The following is a 23,750-nucleotide window of genomic DNA, read 5'->3' as shown; positions in this document are numbered from 1 at the left end:
CCTGGTCACATTCTGGTCACATTAACACATCCTGGTCACATTAACACATCCTGGTCACATTAACACATCCTGGTCACATTCTGGTTACATTAACACATCCTGGTCATATTAACACATCCTGGTCATATTAACACATCCTGGTCATATTAACACATCCTGGTCACATTAACACATCCTGGTCATATTAACACATCCTGGTCACATTCTGGTCACATTAACACATCCTGGTCACATTAACACATCCTGGGCACATTCTGGTCACATTAACACATCCTGGTCACATTCTGGTCACATTAACACATCCTGGTCACATTAACACATCCTGGTCACATTCTGGTCACATTAACACATCCTGGTCACATTAACACATCCTGGTCACATTCTGGTCACATTAACACATCCTGGTCATATTAACACATCCTGGTCATATTAACATATTCTGGTCACATTAACACATCCTGGTCACATTAACACATCCTGGTCACATTCTGGTCACATTAACACATCCTGGTCATATTAACACATCCTGGTCATATTAACACATCCTGGTCATATTAACACATCCTGGTCACATTAACACATCCTGGTCACATTAACACATCCTGGTCACATTAACACATCCTGGTCACATTCTGGTCACATTAACACATCCTGGTCACATTAACACATCCTGGGCACATTCTGGTCACATTAACACATCCTGGTCACATTAACACATCCTGGTCACATTCTGGTCACATTAACACATCCTGGTCACATTAACACATCCTGGTCACATTAACACATCCTGGTCACATTCTGGTCACATTAACACATCCTGGTCATATTAACACATCCTGGTCATATTAACATATTCTGGTCACATTAACACATCCTGGTCACATTAACACATCCTGGTCACATTAACACATCCTGGTCACATTCTGGTCACATTAACACATCCTGGTCACATTAACACATCCTGGTCACATTCTGGTCACATTAACACATCCTGGTCACATTAACACATCCTGGTCACATTAACACATCCTGGTCACATTCTGGTCACATTAACACATCCTGGTCATATTAACACATCCTGGTCATATTAACATATTCTGGTCACATTAACACATCCTGGTCACATTAACACATCCTGGTCACATTAACACATCCTGGTCACATTCTGGTCACATTAACACATCCTGGTCATATTAACACATCCTGGTCATATTAACATATCCTGGTCACATTAACACATCCTGGTCACATTAACACATCCTGGTCACATTCTGGTCATATTAACACATCCTGGTCACATTAACACATCCTGGTCACATTCTGGTCACATTAACACATCCTGGTCACATTAACACATCCTGGTCACATTAACACATCCTGGTCACATTCTGGTCACATTAACACATCCTGGTCATATTAACACATCCTGGTCATATTAACATATTCTGGTCACATTAACACATCCTGGTCACATTAACACATCCTGGTCACATTAACACATCCTGGTCACATTCTGGTCACATTAACACATTATGGTCATATTAACACATCCTGGTCATATTAACATATCCTGGTCATATTAACACATCCTGGTCACATTAACACATCCTGGTCACATTAACACATTCTGGTCACATTAACACATCCTGGTCACATTAACACATCCTGGGCACATTCTGGTCACATTAACACATCCTGGTCACATTCTGGTCACATTAACACATCCTGGTCACATTAACACATCCTGGTCACATTCTGGTCACATTAACACATCCTGGTCACATTAACACATCCTGGTCACATTAACACATCCTGGTCACATTCTGGTTACATTAACACATCCTGGTCATATTAACACATCCTGGTCATATTAACACATCCTGGTCATATTAACACATCCTGGTCATATTAACACATCCTGGTCACATTAACACATCCTGGTCACATTAACACATCCTGGTCACATTCTGGTCACATTAACACATCCTGGTCACATTAACACATCCTGGGCACATTCTGGTCACATTAACACATCCTGGTCACATTCTGGTCACATTAACACATCCTGGTCACATTAACACATCCTGGTCACATTCTGGTCACATTAACACATCCTGGTCACATTAACACATCCTGGTCACATTAACACATCCTGGTCACATTCTGGTCACATTAACACATCCTGGTCACATTAACACATCCTGGTCACATTATCACATCCTGGTCACATTATCACATCCTGGTCACATTCTGGTCACATTAACACATCCTGGTCACATTAACACATTCTGGTCACATTAACACATTCTGGCCACATTAACACATCATGGTCACATTAACACATCCTGGTCACATTAACACATCCTGGTCACATTAACACATCCTGGTCACATTAACACATCATGGTCACATTAACACATTCTGGTCACATTAAACACATCCTGGTCACATTAACACATCCTATAGTCACATCCTGGTCATATTAACACATCCTGGTCACATTAACACATCCTATAGTCACATCCTGGTCATATTAACACATCCTATAGTCACATCCTGGTCATATTAACACATGCTGGTCATATTAACACATCCTGGTCACATCAACACATCCTATAGTCACATCCTGGTCATATTAACACATCCTGGTCACATTAACACATCCTGGTCATATTAACACATCCTGGTCATATTAACACATCCTGGTCACATTAACACATCCTGGTCACATTCTGGTCACATTAACACATCCTGGTCACATTCTGGTCACATTAACACATCCTGGTCATATTAACACATCCTGGTCATATTAACATATTCTGGTCACATTAACACATCCTGGTCACATTAACACATCCTGGTCACATTAACACATCCTGGTCACATTCTGGTCACATTAACACATCCTGGTCATATTAACACATCCTGGTCATATTAACATATCCTGGTCACATTAACACATCCTGGTCACATTAACACATCCTGGTCACATTCTGGTCACATTAACACATCCTGGTCACATTAACACATCCTGGTCACATTATCACATCCTGGTCACATTATCACATCCTGGTCACATTCTGGTCACATTAACACATCCTGGTCACATTAACACATTCTGGCCACATTAACACATCATGGTCACATTAACACATCCTGGTCACATTAACACATCCTGGTCACATTAACACATCATGGTCACATTAACACATTCTGGTCACATTAAACACATCCTGGTCACATTAACACATCCTATAGTCACATCCTGGTCATATTAACACATCCTGGTCACATTAACACATCCTATAGTCACATCCTGGTCATATTAACACATCCTATAGTCACATCCTGGTCATATTAACACATGCTGGTCATATTAACACATCCTGGTCACATCAACACATCCCATAGTCACATCCTGGTCATATTAACACATCCTGGTCACAATAACACATCCTGGTCATATTAACACATCCTGGTCATATTAACACATCCTGGTCACATTAACACATCCTGGTCACATTCTGGTCACATTAACACTTCCTGGTCACATTAACACATCCTGGGCACATTCTGGTCACATTAACACATCCTGGTCACATTCTGGTCACATTAACACATCCTGGTCACATTAACACATCCTGGTCACATTCTGGTCACATTAACACATCCTGGTCACATTAACACATTCTGGTCACATTAACACATTCTGGCCACATTAACACATTCTGGCCACATTAACACATCATGGTCACATTAACACATCCTGGTCACATTAACACATCCTGGTCACATTAACACATTCTGGTCACATTAAACACATCCTGGTCACATTAACACATCCTATAGTCACATCCTGGTCATATTAACACATCCTGGTCACATTAACACATCTTATAGTCACATCCTGGTCATATTAACACATCCTGGTCACATTAACACATCCTATAGTCACATCCTGGTCATATTAACACATCCTATAGTCACATCCTGGTCATATTAACACATGCTGGTCATATTAACACATCCTGGTCACATCAACACATCCTATAGTCACATCCTGGTCACATTAACACATCCTGGTCACATTAACACATCCTGGTCATATTAACACATCCTGGTCATATTAACACATCCTGGTCATATTAACACATCCTATAGTCACATCCTGGTCATATTAACACATCCTGGTCACATTAACACATCCTGGTCATATTAACACATCCTATAGACACATCCTGGTCATATTAACACATCCTATAGTCACATCCTGGTCATATTAACACATCCTGGGCATGGACCAGCTAAATATTTTGCGTCCCTGTCTTGGAAAAGTGTGCACAGTTTATCAGGGGGCGACATATGTGGTTGGAGGTGCGTCTTGGTCAGGCTTTTTCAGGAAATGCCAGCCTCGTCAATCTGCCACCCTAGTGATCCTGCCTAATGGACGGGCCGGCCACCCTAGTGATCCTGCCTAATGGACGGCCCTGCCACCCTAGTGATCCTGCCTAATGGACGGCCCTGCCACCCTAGTGATCCTGCCTAATGGACGGCCCTGCCTCCCTAGTGATCCTGCCTAATGGACGGGCCGGCCACCCTAGTGATCCTGCCTAATGGACGGCCCTGCCACCCTAGTGATCCTGCCTAATGGACGGCCCTGCCACCCTAGTGATCCTGCCTAATGGACGGGCCGGCCACCCTAGTGATCCTGCCTAATGGACGGCCCTGCCACCCTAGTGATCCTGCCTAATGGACGGGCCGGCCACCCTAGTGATCCTGCCTAATGGACGGCCCTGCCACCCTAGTGATCCTGCCTAATGGACGGCCCTGCCACCCTAGTGATCCTGCCTAATGGACGGCCCTGCCACCCTAGTGATCCTGTCTAATGGACGGCCCTGCCACCCTAGTGATCCTGCCTAATGGACGGCCCTGCCACCCTAGTGATCCTGCCTAATGGACGGCCCTGCCACCCTAGTGATCCTGCCTAATGGACGGCCCTGCCACCCTAGTGATCCTGCCTAATGGACGGGCCGGCCACCCTAGTGATCCTGCCTAATGGACGGCCCTGCCACCCTAGTGATCCTGCCTAATGGACGGGCCGGCCACCCTAGTGATCCTGCCTAATGGACGGCCCTGCCACCCTAGTGATCCTGCCTAATGGACGGGCCGGCCCGGTCTGTCATTCTGAGCATCGTTACGCACCCAATGCATACATGTATGGGTCCAGTACATTTCTAGAATTCATTTGGTTCCAGTACATTTCTAGAATGCATTTGGTTCCAGTACATTTCTAGAATGCATTTGGTTCCAGTACATTTCTAGAATGCATTTGGTTCCAGAACATTTCTAGAATGCATTTGGTTCCAGAACATTTCTAGAATGCATTTGGTTCCAGTACATTTCTAGAATGCATTTGGTTCCAGTACATTTCTAGAATGCATTTGGTTCCAGTACATTTCTAGAATACATTTGGTTCCAGTACAGGCAGGCAGGCGTCTTCTGGCCCAGGTGAGCTGGTATGTATGTAACCTACCTGTATGATGTGAGGCGGAGGGCAGGCGTCTTCTGGCCCAGGTGAGCTGGTACAGGACAGGTGGTAGGCACAGCCAGGTGACTCTCCTCCACACCAGACACAGCCGTAATCTGACGGCACCGCTCTGCACTGACTACAGTCAGACTGGCCCACTGAACAGTCATATAGCTGCACTGTGGGACAACACAACACAACTGGTCATATAGCTGCACTGTGGACAACACAACACAACTGGTCATATAGCTGCACTGTGGACAACACAACACAACTGGTCATATAGCTGCACTGTGGACAACACAACACAACTGGTCATATAGCTGCACTGTGGACAACACAACACAACTGGTCATATAGCTGCACTGTGGACAACACAACACAACTGGTCATATAGCTGCACTGTGAGACAACACAACTGGTCATATAGTTGCACTGTGGACAACACAACACAACTGGTCATATAGCTGCACTGTGAGACAACACAACTGGTCATATAGCTGCACTGTGGACAACACAACACAACTGGTCATATAGCTGCACTGTGAGACAACACAACACAACTGGTCATATAGATGCACTGTGGACAACACAACACAACTGGTCATATAGCTGCACTGTGAGACAACACAACACACCTGGTCATACAGCTGCACTGTGAGACAACACAACTGGTCATATAGCTGCACTGTGGACAACACAACACAACTGGTCATATAGCTGCACTGTGAGACAACACAACACAACTGGTCATATAGCTGCACTGTGAGACAACACAACACAACTGGTCATATAACTGCACTGTTGGACAACACAACTGGTCATATAGCTGCACTGTGGACAACACAACACAACTGGTCATATAGCTGCACTGTGGACAACACAACACAACTGGTCATATAGCTGCACTGTGAGACAACACAACTGGTCATATAGTTGCACTGTGGACAACACAACACAACTGGTCATATAGCTGCACTGTGAGACAACACAACACAACTGGTCATATAGCTGCACTGTGGACAACACAACACAACTGGTCATATAGCTGCACTGTGGACAACACAACACAACTGGTCATATAGCTGCACTGTGAGACAACACAACTGGTCATACAGTTGCACTGTGGACAACACAACACAACTGGTCATATAGCTGCACTGTGAGACAACACAACACAACTGGTCATATAGCTGCACTGTGGACAACACAACACAACTGGTCATATAGCTGCACTGTGAGACAACACAACACAACTGGTCATATAGCTGCACTGTTGGACAACACAACTGGTCATATAGCTGCACTGTGGACAACACAACACAACTGGTCATATAGCTGCACTGTGGACAACACAACACAACTGGTCATATAGCTGCACTGTGAGACAACACAACTGGTCATATAGTTGCACTGTGGACAACACAACACAACTGGTCATATAGCTGCACTGTGAGACAACACAACACAACTGGTCATATAGCTGCACTGTGGACAACACAACACAACTGGTCATATAGCTGCACTGTGGACAACACAACACAACTGGTCATATAGCTGCACTGTGAGACAACACAACTGGTCATATAGCTGCACTGTGGACAACACAACACAACTGGTCATATAGCTGCACTGTGAGACAACACAACACAACTGGTCATATAGCTGCACTGTTGGACAACACAACTGGTCATATAGCTGCACTGTGGACAACACAACACAACTGGTCATATAGCTGCACTGTGGGACAAAACAACACAACTGGTCATATTGCTGCACTGTGGGACAACACACCTGGTCATACAGCTGCACTGTGAGACAACACAACACAACTGGTCATATAGCTGCACTGTGGACAACACAACACAACTGGTCATATAGCTGCACTGTGAGACAACACAACACAACTGGTCATATAGCTGCACTGTGAGACAACACAACACAACTGGTCATATAACTGCACTGTTGGACAACACAACTGGTCATATAGCTGCACTGTGGACAACACAACACAACTGGTCATATAGCTGCACTGTGGACAACACAACACAACTGGTCATATAGCTGCACTGTGAGACAACACAACTGGTCATACAGTTGCACTGTGGACAACACAACACAACTGGTCATATAGCTGCACTGTGAGACAACACAACACAACTGGTCATATAGCTGCACTGTGGACAACACAACACAACTGGTCATATAGCTGCACTGTGGACAACACAACTGGTCATATAGCTGCACTGTGAGACAACACAACTGGTCTTATAGTTGCACTGTGGACAACACAACACAACTGGTCATATAGCTGCACTGTGAGACAACACAACACAACTGGTCATATAGCTGCACTGTGGACAACACAACACAACTGGTCATATAGCTGCACTGTGAGACAACACAACACAACTGGTCATATAGCTGCACTGTTGGACAACACAACTGGTCATATAGCTGCACTGTGGACAACACAACACAACTGGTCATATAGCTGCACTGTGGACAACACAACACAACTGGTCATATAGCTGCACTGTGAGACAACACAACTGGTCATATAGTTGCACTGTGGACAACACAACACAACTGGTCATATAGCTGCACTGTGAGACAACACAACACAACTGGTCATATAGCTGCACTGTGGACAACACAACACAACTGGTCATATAGCTGCACTGTGAGACAACACAACTGGTCATATAGTTGCACTGTGGACAACACAACACAACTGGTCATATAGCTGCACTGTGAGACAACACAACACAACTGGTCATATAGCTGCACTGTGGACAACACAACACAACTGGTCATATAGCTGCACTGTGGACAACACAACTGGTCATATAGTTGCACTGTGGACAACACAACACAACTGGTCATATAGCTGCACTGTGAGACAACACAACACAACTGGTCATATAGCTGCACTGTTGGACAACACAACTGGTCATATAGCTGCACTGTGGACAACACAACACAACTGGTCATATAGCTGCACTGTGGACAACACAACACAACTGGTCATATAGCTGCACTGTGAGACAACACAACTGGTCATATAGTTGCACTGTGGACAACACAACACAACTGGTCATATAGCTGCACTGTGAGACAACACAACACAACTGGTCATATAGCTGCACTGTGGACAACACAACACAACTGGTCATATAGCTGCACTGTGGACAACACAACTGGTCATATAGCTGCACTGTGAGACAACACAACTGGTCTTATAGTTGCACTGTGGACAACACAACACAACTGGTCATATAGCTGCACTGTGAGACAACACAACACAACTGGTCATATAGCTGCACTGTGGACAACACAACACAACTGGTCATATAGCTGCACTGTGAGACAACACAACACAACTGGTCATATAGCTGCACTGTTGGACAACACAACTGGTCATATAGCTGCACTGTGGACAACACAACACAACTGGTCATATAGCTGCACTGTGGACAACACAACACAACTGGTCATATAGCTGCACTGTGAGACAACACAACTGGTCATATAGTTGCACTGTGGACAACACAACACAACTGGTCATATAGCTGCACTGTGAGACAACACAACACAACTGGTCATATAGCTGCACTGTGGACAACACAACACAACTGGTCATATAGCTGCACTGTGGACAACACAACACAACTGGTCATATAGCTGCACTGTGAGACAACACAACTGGTCATATAGTTGCACTGTGGACAACACAACACAACTGGTCATATAGCTGCACTGTGAGACAACACAACACAACTGGTCATATAGCTGCACTGTTGGACAACACAACTGGTCATATAGCTGCACTGTGGACAACACAACACAACTGGTCATATTGCTGCACTGTGGGACAACACACCTGGTCATACAGCTGCACTGTGAGACAACACAACACAACTGGTCATATAGCTGCACTGTGGACAACACAACACAACTGGTCATATAGGTGCACTGTGAGACAACACAACACAACTGGTCATATAGCTGCACTGTGAGACAACACAACACAACTGGTCATATAGCTGCACTGTGAGACAACACAACACAACTGGTCATATAGCTGCACTGTGAGACAACACAACTGGTCATATAGCTGCACTGTGAGACAACACAACTGGTCATATAGCTGCACTGTGGACAACAAAACCGGTCATATAGCTGCACTGTGGACAACACAACTGGTCATATAGCTGCACTGTGGACAACACAACATAACTGGTCATATAGCTGCAATGTGAGACAACACACCTGGTCATATAGCTGCACTGTGGACAACACAACACAACTGGTCATATAGCTGCACTGTGAGACAACACAACTGGTCATATAGCTGCACTGTGGGACAACACAACACAACTGGTCATATAGCTGCACTGTGAGACAACACAACTGGTCATATAGCTGCACTGTGGAAAACACAACTGATTCATATAGCTGCACTGTGAGACAACACAACTGGTCATATAGCTGCACTGTGAGACAACACAACACAACTGGTCATATAGCTGCACTGTGGACAACACAACACAATTGGTCATATAGCTGCACTGTGGACAACACAACTGGTCATATAGCTGCACTGTGGACAACACAACACAACTGGTCATATAGCTGCACTGAGACAACACAACTGGTCATATAGCTGCACTGTGGGACAACACAACACAACTGGTCATATAGCTGCACTGTGAGACAACACAACTGGTCATATAGCTGCACTGTGGACAACACAACTGGTCATATAGCTGCACTGTGGACAACACAACACAACTGGTCATATAGCTGCACTGTGAGACAACACAACTGGTCATATAGCTGCACTGTGGGACAACACAACACAACTGGTCATATAGCTGCACTGTGAGACAACACAACTGGTCATATAGCTGCACTGTGGACAACACAACTGGTCATATAGCTGTACTGTGGACAACACAACACAACTGGTCATATAGCTGCACTGTGAGACAACACAACTGGTCATATAGCTGCACTGTGGGACAACACAACACAACTGGTCATATAGCTGCACTGTGAGACAACACAACTGGTCATATAGCTGCACTGTGGACAACACACCTGGTCATATAGCTGCACTGTGAACAACACAACACAACTGGTCATATAGCTGCACTGTGAGACAACACAACTGGTCATATAGCTGCACTGTGGGACAACACAACACAACTGGTCATATAGCTGCACTGTGAGACAACACAACTGGTCATATAGCTGCACTGTGGACAACACAACTGGTCATATAGCTGCACTGTGAGACAACACAACTGGTCATATAGCTGCACTGTGAGACAACACAACACAACTGGTCATATAGCTGCACTGTGGACAACACAACACAACTGGTCATATAGCTGCACTGTGGACAACACAACTGGTCATATAGCTGCACTGTGGACAACACAACACAACTGGTCATATAGCTGCACTGAGACAACACAACTGGTCATATAGCTGCACTGTGGGACAACACAACACAACTGGTCATATAGCTGCACTGTGAGACAACACAACTGGTCATATAGCTGCACTGTGGACAACACAACACAACTGGTCATATAGCTGCACTGTGGACAACACAACACAACTGGTCATATAGCAGCACTGTGGACAACGCAACACAACTGGTCATATAGCTGCACTGTGGACAACACAACACAACTGGTCATATAGCTGCATTGTGGACAACACAACACAACTGGTCATATAGCTGCACTGTGAGACAACACAACTGGTCATATAGCTGCACTGTGGACAACACAACTGGTCATATAGCTGCACTGTGGACAACACAACACAACTGGTCATATAGCTGCACTGTGAGACAACACAACTGGTCATATAGCTGCACTGTGGGACAACACAACACAACTGGTCATATAGCTGCACTGTGAGACAACACAACTGGTCATATAGCTGCACTGTGGACAACACAACTGATTCATATAGCTGCACTGTGAGACAACACAACGGGTCATATAGCTGCACTGTGAGACAACACAACACAACTGGTCATATAGCTGCACTGTGGACAACACAACACAACTGGTCATATAGCTGCACTGTGGACAACACAACTGGTCATATAGCTGCACTGTGGACAACACAACACAACTGGTCATATAGCTGCACTGAGACAACACAACTGGTCATATAGCTGCACTGTGGGACAACACAACACAACTGGTCATATAGCTGCACTGTGAGACAACACAACTGGTCATATAGCTGCACTGTGGACAACACAACTGGTCATATAGCTGCACTGTGGACAACACAACACAACTGGTCATATAGCTGCACTGTGGACAACACAACTGGTCATATAGCTGCACTGTGGACAACACAACACAACTGGTCATATAGCTGCACTGTGAGACAACACAACTGGTCATATAGCTGCACTGTGGGACAACACAACACAACTGGTCATATAGCTGCACTGTGAGACAACACAACTGGTCATATAGCTGCACTGTGGACAACACAACTGATTCATATAGCTGCACTGTGAGACAACACAACGGGTCATATAGCTGCACTGTGAGACAACACAACACAACTGGTCATATAGCTGCACTGTGGACAACACAACACAACTGGTCATATAGCTGCACTGTGGACAACACAACTGGTCATATAGCTGCACTGTGGACAACACAACACAACTGGTCATATAGCTGCACTGAGACAACACAACTGGTCATATAGCTGCACTGTGGGACAACACAACACAACTGGTCATATAGCTGCACTGTGAGACAACACAACTGGTCATATAGCTGCACTGTGGACAACACAACTGGTCATATAGCTGCACTGTGGACAACACAACACAACTGGTCATATAGCTGCACTGTGAGACAACACAACTGGTCATATAGCTGCACTGTGGGACAACACAACACAACTGGTCATATAGCTGCACTGTGAGACAACACAACTGGTCATATAGCTGCACTGTGGACAACACAACTGGTCATATAGCTGCACTGTGGACAACACAACACAACTGGTCATATAGCTGCACTGTGGACAACACAACACAACTGGTCATATAGCTGCACTGTGGGACAACACAACACAACTGGTCATATAGCTGCACTGTGAGACAACACAACTGGTCATATAGCTGCACTGTGAGACAACACAACACAACTGGTCATATAGCTGCACTGTGAGACAACACAACTGGTCATATAGCTGCACTGTGGACAACACAACTGGTCATATAGCTGCACTGTGGACAACACAACTGGTCATATAGCTGCACTGTGGAAAACACAACTGGTCATATAGCTGCACTGTGCGATGCTCCATTATTAGTGTACAAGAACGTAATATTTCAAAGTCCTTTTATTGTCTTCTAAGAGTTGCTGAATATGTTCCTCATTCTGAAGGGACCCTAACCTTAACCCCTACCTTAACCCTTAACCCCTAACCCCTACCTTAACCCCTAACCCCTACCTTAACCCCTAACCCTTCCTTAACCCACAACCCACAACCTTAACCCCTAACCCCTACCTTAACTCCTACCTTAACCCCTAACCCCTACCTTAACCCCTAACCCCTACCTTAACCCACAACCTTAACCCCTACCTTAACCCCTAACCCCTACCTTAACCCACAACCTTAACCCCTAACCCCTACCTTAACACACAACCTTAACCCCTAACCCCTACCTTAACCCACAACCTTAACCCTAACCTTAACCCCTACCTTAACCCCTAACCCCTACCTTAACCCACAACCTTAACCCCTACCTTAACCCCTACCTTAACACACAACCTTAACCCCTAACCCCTTCCTTAACACACAACCTTAGCCCCTAACCTTAGCCCCTAACCTTAGCCCCTAACCTTAGCCCCTAACCTTAGCCCCTAACCTTAGCCCCTAACCCCTAACCGTATCCCTTAACCTTAGCCCCTAACCTTAGCCCCTAACCCCTAACCTTATCCCCTAACCTTAACCCCTAACCTTAGCGCCTAACCCTAACCTTAGCCCCTAACCTTAACCCCTAACCTTAACCTCTAACCTTAACCTTAACCTTAACCCCTAACCTTAACCCCTAAGCTTAACCCCTAACCTTAACCCCTAACCTTAACCCCTAACCCTAACCTTAACCTTAACCCCTAACCTTAACCTTAACCCCTAACCTTAACCCCTAACCCTAACCCCTAACCCTAACCTTAACCCCTAACCCTAACCTTAACCCCTAACCCTAACCTTAACCCCTAACCTTAACCCAAACCTTATTCTGAATACATTAGACTTACGTCTGAGATTGGGTGCAGAGTCGATGTGATGGGAGCCTCTCTGTAGATAGATGGGAGCTGAATATTCCAACTGGTTAACTGGGTACTGGAACTGGAAGAGGATGGGAGAGAGGAGGGGAGAGGAGAGGAGAGGAGAGAGAAGGGGAGGGGAGAGAGGAGAGGAGAAAGGAGGGGAAAGAGGAGAGAGGAGGGGAGAGAGGAGAGAGGGGAGAGAGGAGGGGAAAGAGGAGGGGAAAGAGGAGGGGAAAGAGGAGGGGAAAGAGGAGAGGAGGGGAGAGAGGACGGGAGGGGAGAGAGGAGAGGAGAAAGGAGGGGAAAGAGGAGGGGAGGGGAGAAAGGAGGGGAGAGAGGAGGGGAGAAAGGAGGGGAGAAAGGAGGGGAGAAAGGAGGGGAGAGAGGAGGGGAGAGAGGAGGGGAGAGAGGAGGGGAGAAAGGAGGGGAGAGAGGAGGGGAGAGAGGAGGGGAAAGAGGAGGGGAGAGAGGAGGAGGAGATAGAGAAGCGAGGAGAGGAAGAGAGGAGAAGAGGAGAGCACTCATTCTAGTTATGACTGTCACCTCAGTAAGGCATAATAATACCGTGTGCATATAAAGAAACCGGTAGATATTTTGTTTGTTGTGTACATGAATCTGAATATCTTTTCTATGGGGTTTGTGAATACCTTGTGGGCAGAGCAGGTGAAGGTGTGTCTATGGGGTTTGTGAATACCTTGTGGGCAGAGCAGGTGAAGGTGTGTCTATGGGGTTTGTGAATACCTCGTGGGCAGAGCAGGTGAAGGTGTGTCTATGGGGTTTGTGAATACCTTGTGGGCAGAGCAGGTGAAGGCGTGTCTATGGGGTTTGTGAATACCTCGTGGGCAGAGCAGGTGAAGGTGTGTCTATGGGGTTTGTGAATACCTTGTGGGCAGAGCCGGTGAAGGTGTGTCTATGGGGTTTGTGAATACCTTGTGGGCGGTGAAGGTGTGTCTATGGGGTTGTGAATAACTCTTAGGCAGAGCAGGTGAAGGTGTGTCTATGGTTTGTGAATACCTTGTGGGCAGAGCAGGTGAAGGCGTGTCTATGGGGTTTGTGAATACCTCGTGGGCAGAGCAGGTGAAGGTGTGTCTATGGGGTTTGTGAATACCTCGTGGGCAGAGCAGGTGAAGGTGTGTCTATGGGGTTTGTGAATACCTCGTGGGCAGAGCAGGTGAAGGTGTGTCTATGGGGTTGTGAATATCTCGTGGGCAGAGCAGGTGAAGGTGTGTCTATGGGATTGTGAATACCTCGTGGGCAGAGCAGGTGAAGGTGTGTCTATGGGGTTGTGAATACCTTGTGGGCAGAGCAGGTGAAGGTGTGTCTATGGGGTTTGTGAATACCTCGTGGGCAGAGCAGGTGAAGGTGTGTCTATGCGATTGTGAATACCTCGTGGGCAGAGCAGGTGAAGGTGTGTCTATGGGGTTTGTGAATATCTCGTGGTCAGAACAGGTGAAGGTGTGTCTATGGGGTTTGTGAATACCTTGTGGGCAGAGCAGGTGAAGGTGTGTCTATGGGGTTTGTGAATATCTCGTGGTCAGAGCAGGTGAAGGTGTGTCTATGGGGTTTGTGAATACCTCGTGGGCAGAGCAGGTGAAGGTGTGTCTATGGGGTTTGTGAATATCTCGTGGGCAGAGCAGGTGAAGGTGTGTCTATGGGATTGTGAATACCTCGTGGGCAGAGCAGGTGAAGGTGTGTCTATGGGGTTGTGAATACCTCGTGGGCAGAGCAGGTGAAGGTGTGTCTATGGGGTTAGTGAATACCTTGTGGGCAGAGCAGGTGAAGGTGTGTCGATGGGGTTTGTGAATATCTCGTGGTCAGAGCAGGTGAAGGTGTGTCTATGGGGTTTGTGAATACCTTGTGGGCAGAGCAGGTGAAGGTGTACGTCATGGTTTCCGGATCTTTCTCCAGAGTGGCGTTCAGTTTAAGCTCCTCCCCTTCCACAACCACGACACACACATATTGCTCCTCCCCCTGACAACAAGATAAAGCATCAATGTAAACATTTTTTTAAAGACAAAGGATTTTAATCAACTGTGCAGATGTTTGTAATCATTATCTATACTGCATTTCTAGGAAACTACTGAGTCCAATCACCTGAAACATGTCCAGGTTCCTGCCCAGTAGGGTCAGAGGGGACAGGAAGCCCATGGGGACCAGAGGAGAGCTCTGTAGAGCCCACACACAGGGACAAGATTCTGGACCCCGCGGCTCCAACTGCTCCTCCTAGTGGCCGGAGAGGGAAGCACACATACCAAATATTATATTACAGCCGAAAACAAAGAACGCATCCCAGACGACATCCTACTTCCTTTATAGTGCACTACTTCCAACCAGGGCCCTATGGAAATAGGGAATAGGGAGCCAGTTGGGACAACAAAAAAAATATGATGACTGAAAATGGAGAGAAGAGGCTGTGAAAAAACAATCAATTTTCAAGAGTGGAGAGGACAGTGTTACCTGGGGCAGGTGGATAGGGTGTGTTACCAGTGAGCTATGTATAGTGTTGCACGGTTTACCGCCACTACTAAAGGCTGAGTTAGGGTTGAGTAAAGGTTGAGTTAGGGTTGAGTTAGGGTTGAGTAAAGGTTGAGTTACGGTTGAGTAAAGGTTGAGTTAGGGTTGAGTTAGGGTTGAGTAAAGGTTGAGTTAGGATGGGGTAAAGGTTGAGTAAAGGCTGAGTTAGGGTTGAGTAAAGGTTGAGTAAAGGTTGTCTTACCAGTGAGTTGTGTATGGTGTGCTGCCTGGGACAGCTGTTGTTGGCGTGGGTACACAGCCCATCCAGGACACACCAGCTACAAGGCCACACACTGCCCACACACGCCATACACCTAGAATACAGACAGAGCTTGTGTGACTGTGTGTGTGTGTGTGTGTGTGTGTGTGTGAGTGCATGTAGTGTTTCCCCTAGGATTTTTTAAATCAGCGGTGGCAGAGTTAAATGGGGGGGGGGGCGTGGCCAAAGCTAATTCCATGTCATTCTACACATTAAGACCATGAGTTATGCCTCGTCCTTATGCTGCCCGACTGCCTCAAACATTATAACTCAATGAAATGGGGGCTCCATGACATGACGTTTTGGTGGTTGTTAGTTCTCAAAGGTGATATTTATAACAACGTATTACAGCTCCACCTCTTCTGCATACTTTATATCTGGTTTTAGTTGAACAACCCTTTACCATCCCGCCGCTGCTAAATTACTATAGAGGAAACACTGGCATGTCTCTGTGTGTGTGTGTGATCTCTTACATGACTATAGAGGAAACACTGGCATGTCTCTGTGTGTGTGTGTGATCTCTTACATGACTATAGTGGAAACACTGGCATGTCTGTGTGTGTGTGATCTCTTACATGACTATAGTGGAAGCACTGGCATGTCTCTGTGTGTGTGTGATCTCTTACATGACTATAGTGGAAACACTGGCATGTCTGTGTGTGTGTGTGATCTCTTAAATGACTATAGTGGAAACACTGGCATGTCTGTGTGTGTGTGATCTCTTACATGACTATAGTGGAAGCACTGGCATGTCTCTGTGTGTGTGTGATCTCTTACATGACTATAGTGGAAACACTGGCATGTCTGTGTGTGTGTGATCTCTTACATGACTATAGTGGAAACACTGGCATGTCTCTGTGTGTGTGTGATCTCTTACATGACTATAGTGGAAACACTGGCATGTCTGTGTGTGTGTGATCTCTTACATGACTATAGTGGAAACACTGGCATGTCTCTGTGTGTGTGTGATCTCTTAAATGACTATAGTGGAAACACTGGCATGTCTGTGTGTGTGTGATCTCTTAAATGACTATAGTGGAAACACTGGCATGTCTGTGTGTGTGTGATCTCTTAAATGACTATAGTGGAAACACTGGCATGTCTGTGTGTGTGTGATCTCTTACATGACTATAGTGGAAACACTGGCATGTCTCTGTGTGTGTGTGATCTCTTAAATGACTATAGTGGAAACACTGGCATGTCTGTGTGTGTGTGTGATCTCTTACATGACTATAGTGGAAACACTGGCATGTCTGTGTGTGTGTGATCTCTTACATGACTATAGTGGAAACACTGGCATGTCTGTGTGTGTGTGATCTCTTACATGACTATAGTGGAAGCACTGGCATGTCTGTGTGTGTGTGATCTCTTACATGACTATAGTGGAAACACTGGCATGTCTGTGTGTGTGTGTGATCTCTTACATGACTATAGAGGAAACACTGGCATGTCTCTGTGTGTGTGTGATCTCTTAAATGACTATAGTGGAAACACTGGCATGTCTCTGTGTGTGTGTGATCTCTTACATGACTATAGTGGAAACACTGGCATGTCTGTGTGTGTGTGATCTCTTAAATGACTATAGTGGAAACACTGGCATGTCTGTGTGTGTGTGATCTCTTACATGACTATAGTGGAAACACTGGCATGTCTGTGTGTGTGTGATCTCTTAAATGACTATAGTGGAAACACTGGCATGTCTGTGTGTGTGTGTGATCTCTTAAATGACTATAGTGGAAACACTGGCATGTCTGTGTGTGTGTGATCTCTTACATGACTATAGTGGAAACACTGGCATGTCTGTGTGTGTGTGATCTCTTAAATGACTATAGTGGAAACACTGGCATGTCTGTGTGTGTGTGATCTCTTACATGACTATAGTGGAAACACTGGCATGTCTCTGTGTGTAGGGTGTGTGTATGTGTGTGTACGGTGTGTATGTGTGTGTACGGTGTGTATGTGTGTGTACGGTGTGTGTGTGTGTGTACGGTGTGTGTGTGTGTGTACGGTGTGTGTGTGTGTGTGTGTACGGTGTGTGTGTGTGTGTGTACGGTGTGTGTGTGTGTGTGTACGGTGTGTGTGTGTGTGTACGGTGTGTGTGTGTGTGTGTGTACGGTGTGTGTGTGTGTGTGTGTGTGTACGGTGTGTGTGTATCTCTTACGGAGATGTGGTGTTGAGTCGCCCCACAGCTCGACAGTCGTAGAAGATGATGTCACTGCTAGAGATGGCCACGTCTCTGAACATCACAGACACACGTAGGGACACGTGGTCTACAGACAGACAGAGACAGACAGTACAGACAGACAGACAGTACAGACAGAGACAGACAGTACAGACAGACAGACAGTACAGACAGACAGACAGACAGTACAGACAGACAGACAGACAGACAGAGACAGACAGACAGACAGTACAGACAGTACAGACAGAGACAGACAGTACAGACAGAGACAGACAGACAGAGACAGACAGACAGACAGACAGACAGACAGACAGACAGACAGGCATACAGACAGACAGACAGACAGACAGACAGACAGACAGACACAGACAGACACAGAGACAAAGAGACAGACAGACAGACACAGAGACAGAGACAGAGAGACAGACAGTACAGACAGACAGACAGACCGAGACAGACAGAGACAGACACAGAGACAGAGAGACAGACAGTACAGACAGACAGACAGACAGAGACAGACAGAGACAGACAGTACAGACAGACAGACAGACAGAGACAGACAGAGACAGACAGTACAGACAGTACAGACACAGACACAGAGACAGACAGACAGACAGACAGACAGACAGACAGACAGACAGGAGAGACCATAAATATATATTAGGATACATAATAATACCAGTACTACATACAGTACATAGCAAACAACACAGGTGGTTCTTCTGGAAGGTTCTCCCATCTCCACAGAGGAACTCTAGTTACAGGTTGTCCTTCTGGAAGGTTCTCCCATCTCCACAGAGGAACTCTTGTTACAGGTTGTTCTTCTGGAAGGTTCTCCCATCTGCACAGAGGAACTCTTGTTACAGGTTGTTCTTCTGGAAGGTTCTCCCATCTCCACAGAGGAACTCTTGTTACAGGTTGTTCTTCTGGAAGGTTCTCCCATCTGCACAGAGGAACTCTTGTTACAGGTTGTTCTTCTGGAAGGTTCTCCCATCTCCACAGAGGAACTCTTGTTACAGGTTGTTCTTCTGGAAGGTTCTCCCATCTCCACAGAGGAACTCTTGTTACAGGTTGTTCTTCTGGAAGGTTCTCCCATCTCCACAGAGGAACTCTTGTTACAGGTTGTCTTGTACCTTTTTGAATAGTCCTGCTGAATAGTCCAGAACAGGACACACGCATGTCTGATACGGTTTGGAATACGTAGCATAATCAATATCTTGGAGTGGTTTTTGTACTTCCTTATAACTCCCCCAAGAGCTCTACTTGCTGAGTCGGCCAGGACAGATGTTCTGTTTTGAAAGGTAATGTGTTCATCAATTAAAATACCCAAATATTTATAATTGCTAGTGAACTCAAGAAGGTCTTGTCTGTATCTCCTCAAGGTATAATAACTGTCTTGTCTGTATCTCCTCAAGGTATAATAACTGTCTTGTCTGTATCTCCTCAAGGTATAATAACTGTCTTGTCTGTATCTCCTCAAGGTATAATAACTGTCGAGGATATCTTGTCTAACTGCCCTCTCTGATATCTCCTCACGGTATAATAATAACTGTCGAGGATATCTTGTCTAACTGCCCTCTCTGATATCTCCTCACGGTATAATAATAACTGTCGAGGATATCTTGTCTAACTGCCCTCTCTGATATCTCCTCACGGTATAATAATAACTGTCGAGGATATCTTGTCTAACTGCCCTCTCTGATATCTCCTCACGGTATAATAATAACTGTCGAGGATATCTTGTCTTTCTGCCCTCTCTGATATCTCCTCACGGTATAATAATAACTGTCGAGGATATCTTGTCTAACTGCCCTCTCTGATATCTCCTCACGGTATAATAATAACTGTCGAGGATATCTTGTCTAACTGCCCTCTCTGATATCTCCTCACGGTATAATAATAACTGTTGAGGATATCTTGTCTAACTGCCCTCTCTGATATCTCCTCACGGTATAATAATAACTGTCGAGGATATCTTGTCTAACTGCCCTCTCTGATATCTCCTCACGGTATAATAACTGTCGAGGATATCTTGTCTAACTGCCCTCTCTGATATCTCCTCACGGTATAATAATAACTGTCGAGGATATCTTGTCTAACTGCCCTCTCTGATATCTCCTCACGGTATAATAACTGTCGAGGATATCTTGTCTAACTGCCCTCTCTGATATCTCCTCACGGTATAATAACTGTCGAGGATATCTTGTCTAACTGCCCTCTCTGATATCTCCTCACGGTATAATAATAACTGTCGAGGATATCTTGTCTAACTGCCCTCTCTGATATCTCCTCACGGTATAATAACTGTCGAGGATATCTTGTCTAAATGCCCTCTCTGATATCTCCTCACGGTAGAATAACTGTCGAGGATATCTTGTCTAACTGCCCTCTCTGATATCTCCTCAAGGTATAATAACTGTCGAGGATATCTTGTCTAACTGCCCTCTCTGATATCTCCTCACGGTATAATAATAACTGTCGAGGATATCTCGTCTAACTGCCCTCTCTGATATCTCCTCACGGTATAATAACTGTCGAGGATGTCTTGTCTAACTGCCCTCTCTGATATCTCCTCACGGTATAATAATAACTGTCGAGGATATCTTGTCTAACTGCCCTCTCTGATATCTCCTCACGGTATAATAACTGTCGAGGATATCTTGTCTAACTGCCCTCTCTGATATCTCCTCATGGTATAATAACTGTCGAGGATATCTTGTCTAACTGCCCTCTCTGATATCTCCTCACGGTATAATAATAACTGTCGAGGATATCTTGTCTAACTGCCCTCTCTGATATCTCCTCACGGTATAATAATAACTGTCGAGGATATCTTGTCTAACTGCCCTGTCTGATATCTCCTCACGGTATAATAATAACTGTCGAGGATATCTTGTCTAACTGCCCTCTCTGATATCTCCTCACGGTATAATAATAACTGTCGAGGATATCTTGTCTAACTGCCCTCTCTGATATCTCCTCACGGTATAATAACTGTCGAGGATATCTTGTCTAACTGCCCTCTTTGATATCTCCTCACGGTATAATAATAACTGTCGAGGATATCTTGTCTAACTGCCCTCTCTGATATCTCCTCATGGTATAATAATAACTGTCGAGGATATCTTGTCTAACTGCCCTCTCTGATATCTCCTCACGGTATAATAACTGTCGAGGATATCTTGTCTAACTGCCCTCTCTGATATCTCCTCACGGTATAATAATAACTGTCGAGGATATCTTGTCTAACTGCCCTCTCTGATATCTCCTCACGGTATAATAATAACTGTCGAGGATATCTTGTCTAACTGCCCTCTCTGATATCTCCTCACGGTATAATAACTGTTGAGGATATCTTGTCTAACTGCCCTCTCTGATATCTCCTCACGGTATAATAATAACTGTCGAGGATATCTTGTCTAACTGCCCTCTCTGATATCTCCTCACGGTATAATAATAACTGTCGAGGATATCTTGTCTAACTGCCCTCTCTGATATCTCCTCACGGTATAATAACTGTCGAGGATATCTTGTCTAACTGCCCTCTCTGATATCTCCTCACGGTATAATAATAACTGTCGAGGATATCTTGTCTAACTGCCCTCTCTGATATCTCCTCACGGTATAATAACTGTCGAGGATATCTTGTCTAACTGCCCTCTCTGATATCTCCTCACGGTATAATAACTGTCGAGGATATCTTGTCTAACTGCCCTCTCTGATATCTCCTCACGGTATAATAACTGTCGAGGATATCTTGTCTAACTGCCCTCTCTGATATCTCCTCACGGTATAATAATAACTGTCGAGGATATCTTGTCTAACTGCCCTCTCTGATATCTCCTCACGGTATAATAATAACTGTCGAGGATATCTTGTCTAACTGCCCTCTCTGATATCTCCTCACGGTATAATAATAACTGTCGAGGATATCTTGTCTAACTGCCCTCTCTGATATCTCCTCACGGTATAATAATAACTGTCGAGGATATCTTGTCTAACTGCCCTCTCTGATATCTCCTCACGGTATAATAACTGTCGAGGATATCTTGTCTAACTGCCCTCTCTGATATCTCCTCACGGTATAATAACTGTCGAGGATATCTTGTCTAACTGCCCTCTCTGATATCTCCTCACGGTATAATAATAACTGTCGAGGATATCTTGTCTAACTGCCCTCTCTGATATCTCCTCACGGTATAATAATAACTGTCGAGGATATCTTGTCTAACTGCCCTCTCTGATATCTCCTCACGGTATAATAACTGTCGAGGATGTCTTGTCTAACTGCCCTCTCTGATATCTCCTCACGGTATAATAACTGTCGAGGATGTCTTGTCTAACTGCCCTCTCTGATATCTCCTCACGGAATAATAATTACTGTCTAGGATATCTTGTCTAACTGCCCTCTCTGATATCTCCTCACGGTATAATAATAACTGTCGAGGATATCTTGTCTAACTGCCCTCTCTGATATCTCCTCACGGTATAATAACTGTTGAGGATATCTTGTCTAACTGCCCTCTCTGATATCTCCTCACGGTATAATAACTGTCGAGGATATCTTGTCTAACTGCCCTCTCTGATATCTCCTCACGGTATAATAACTGTCGAGGATATCTTGTCTAACTGCCCTCTCTGATATCTCCTCACGGTATAATAATAACTGTCGAGGATATCTTGTCTAACTGCCCTCTCTGATATCTCCTCACGGTATAATAATAACTGTCGAGGATATCTTGTCTAACTGCCCTCTCTGATATCTCCTCACGGTATAATAATAACTGTCGAGGATATCTTGTCTAACTGCCCTCTCTGATATCTCCTCACGGTATAATAACTGTCGAGGATATCTTGTCTAACTGCCCTCTCTGATATCTCCTCACGGTATAATAATAACTGTCGAGGATATCTTGTCTAACTGCCCTCTCTGATATC

The 23,750-nt window shown here is 45.2% G+C and overlaps 1 protein-coding gene across 7 annotated transcripts in view; it reads right to left on the bottom strand.

The window, feature by feature from the left end:
- plxnb3 (plexin B3) overlaps positions 1-23,750 on the bottom strand; it is a 308,336-nt gene that overhangs the window by 99,146 nt on the left and 185,440 nt on the right. For all 7 annotated transcript variants that reach the window (XR_005053403.1, XR_005053402.1, XR_005053404.1 and 4 more), the window contains exons 9-14: positions 18,792-18,900; positions 16,574-16,685; positions 15,952-16,080; positions 15,712-15,828; positions 13,846-13,936; positions 5,534-5,706 (exon numbers count right to left, since the gene is read on the bottom strand). Coding sequence is in view for 2 of the 7 variants with exons in the window: in XM_036989101.1 (XP_036844996.1) it covers positions 5,534-5,706; positions 13,846-13,936; positions 15,712-15,828; positions 15,952-16,080; positions 16,574-16,685; positions 18,792-18,900 (731 nt within the window). In the remaining 5 variants the exon portion in view is untranslated. The remainder of the gene's footprint in view (positions 1-5,533; positions 5,707-13,845; positions 13,937-15,711; positions 15,829-15,951; positions 16,081-16,573; positions 16,686-18,791; positions 18,901-23,750) is intronic.

This window comes from Oncorhynchus mykiss, chromosome 9, assembly GCF_013265735.2.
Source record: "Oncorhynchus mykiss isolate Arlee chromosome 9, USDA_OmykA_1.1, whole genome shotgun sequence".
Taxonomy (NCBI): Eukaryota; Metazoa; Chordata; class Actinopteri; order Salmoniformes; family Salmonidae; genus Oncorhynchus; species Oncorhynchus mykiss.
This window is presented reverse-complemented; position numbering and strand designations above follow the sequence as displayed.